The sequence below is a fragment of the Aplysia californica genome, unplaced genomic scaffold (genome assembly GCF_000002075.1).
Source record: "Aplysia californica isolate F4 #8 unplaced genomic scaffold, AplCal3.0 scaffold01142, whole genome shotgun sequence".
Taxonomy (NCBI): domain Eukaryota; kingdom Metazoa; phylum Mollusca; class Gastropoda; order Aplysiida; family Aplysiidae; genus Aplysia; species Aplysia californica.
Genome location: NW_004798412.1, coordinates 112,875 through 114,036, shown reverse-complemented (window position 1 = coordinate 114,036; position 1,162 = coordinate 112,875). Strand labels below are relative to the sequence as shown.

At 37.4% G+C, this 1,162-nt stretch overlaps 1 protein-coding gene across 1 annotated transcript in view; it reads right to left on the bottom strand.

Moving 5' to 3' along the window:
* Positions 1-775, bottom strand: part of LOC101846394 (WD repeat-containing protein 44) — a gene marked incomplete at its 3' end in the record, with an annotated part of 72,846 nt that extends 72,071 nt beyond the window's left edge. Inside the window, 1 exon segment of the mRNA XM_013090102.2 lies at positions 476-775. Coding sequence (XP_012945556.1) covers positions 476-543 — 68 coding nt within the window.
* Positions 776-1,162: the final 387 nt, after the last annotated feature.

The window sequence follows — 1,162 nt, the reverse complement described above, 5'->3', positions numbered from 1 at the left end:
GTGATTTCAGAGTGTTCGGAGAAATAGTGCCCAGCTTTATTTTCCCGAACGTTCGGAGAAATAGTGCCGGCCAATTTTATATGCTCCTGTGGGCCAATAAGTTATTGAATAAGCACTCCGATCTGGGATTTCCCTGCCACAAAAGTCGGGACCACCATAAGTAGATCTAGTGAACAACAGTTAGCTAGATCTAGATCTAGATAAATATATATAATCTAGATGTAGATCTAGACTCTAGATATAAGGTCTAGAATTCTAGATCTAATCTAGATCTAGATGATCTATATTATTGGTATAGATCTATGTAATCATAATCAGGTATTGTTGGTCAAGACCAAGAGCCAACAAGTGGGCTTTTTGTTTTTCGTCACACCGATGAAAACGGTTACAAAGATACGTTTATCATCTATTCTTATGAATCTAGATCGATCTAGATCGATCTAGATTTAGATCTCTAGATCTAGATTTAACTTACCCGTGGCTGTGGTGAGGGGTTGTGTCGGGGGCGTCGTAAAACTCATCCTGATCACTACTTGAAGACATTCTGGTGAAACCTCGTCAAACAAAACATGAAAATTTTGGCATTAAGACAACATAATAGATCTTCACGATCCAGATCTAGACTCTATGTTCAAGTCAAATACTTTAAAACGATGGAAGTATCCAAGCACAAATCTATAATAGGCTCAACACAATACTGTATCGAACTCCATTTTGTTTGTGTTGTGATTTACTGCGAAGCTATAAAAATACTGTGCTCAAATCAACGACGTCAACGGTAATTTTGATTTGGGACAAAAGGAACAGGAAACACAACAACCTGTTTAGTGTTTACCACAGAAGTGCAGATCGTGGTAGGCATAAAAATGATGATGGATATTGTTTACAATTTCATCTTTATGGTAATATTTATAAACATTTCAGAACAGGGGATACCCAGAACAGAATAACAAATTAGAACACAAAAGAGCGTTTATAGAGTCTAGATCTAGATCTAGATCTATAGCCTATGTACGGCATACCGTCACGTACGTCATACCGTCAGTTGGCACGCATTTGGCCTAAAATTGGACAACCAGACAATTATGCGATAATCTGGAATGCTGTCTGCTAAACAATTCCGTTCAACATTGTTTTGTTTTCAAGTTCAACAATTTTGAGC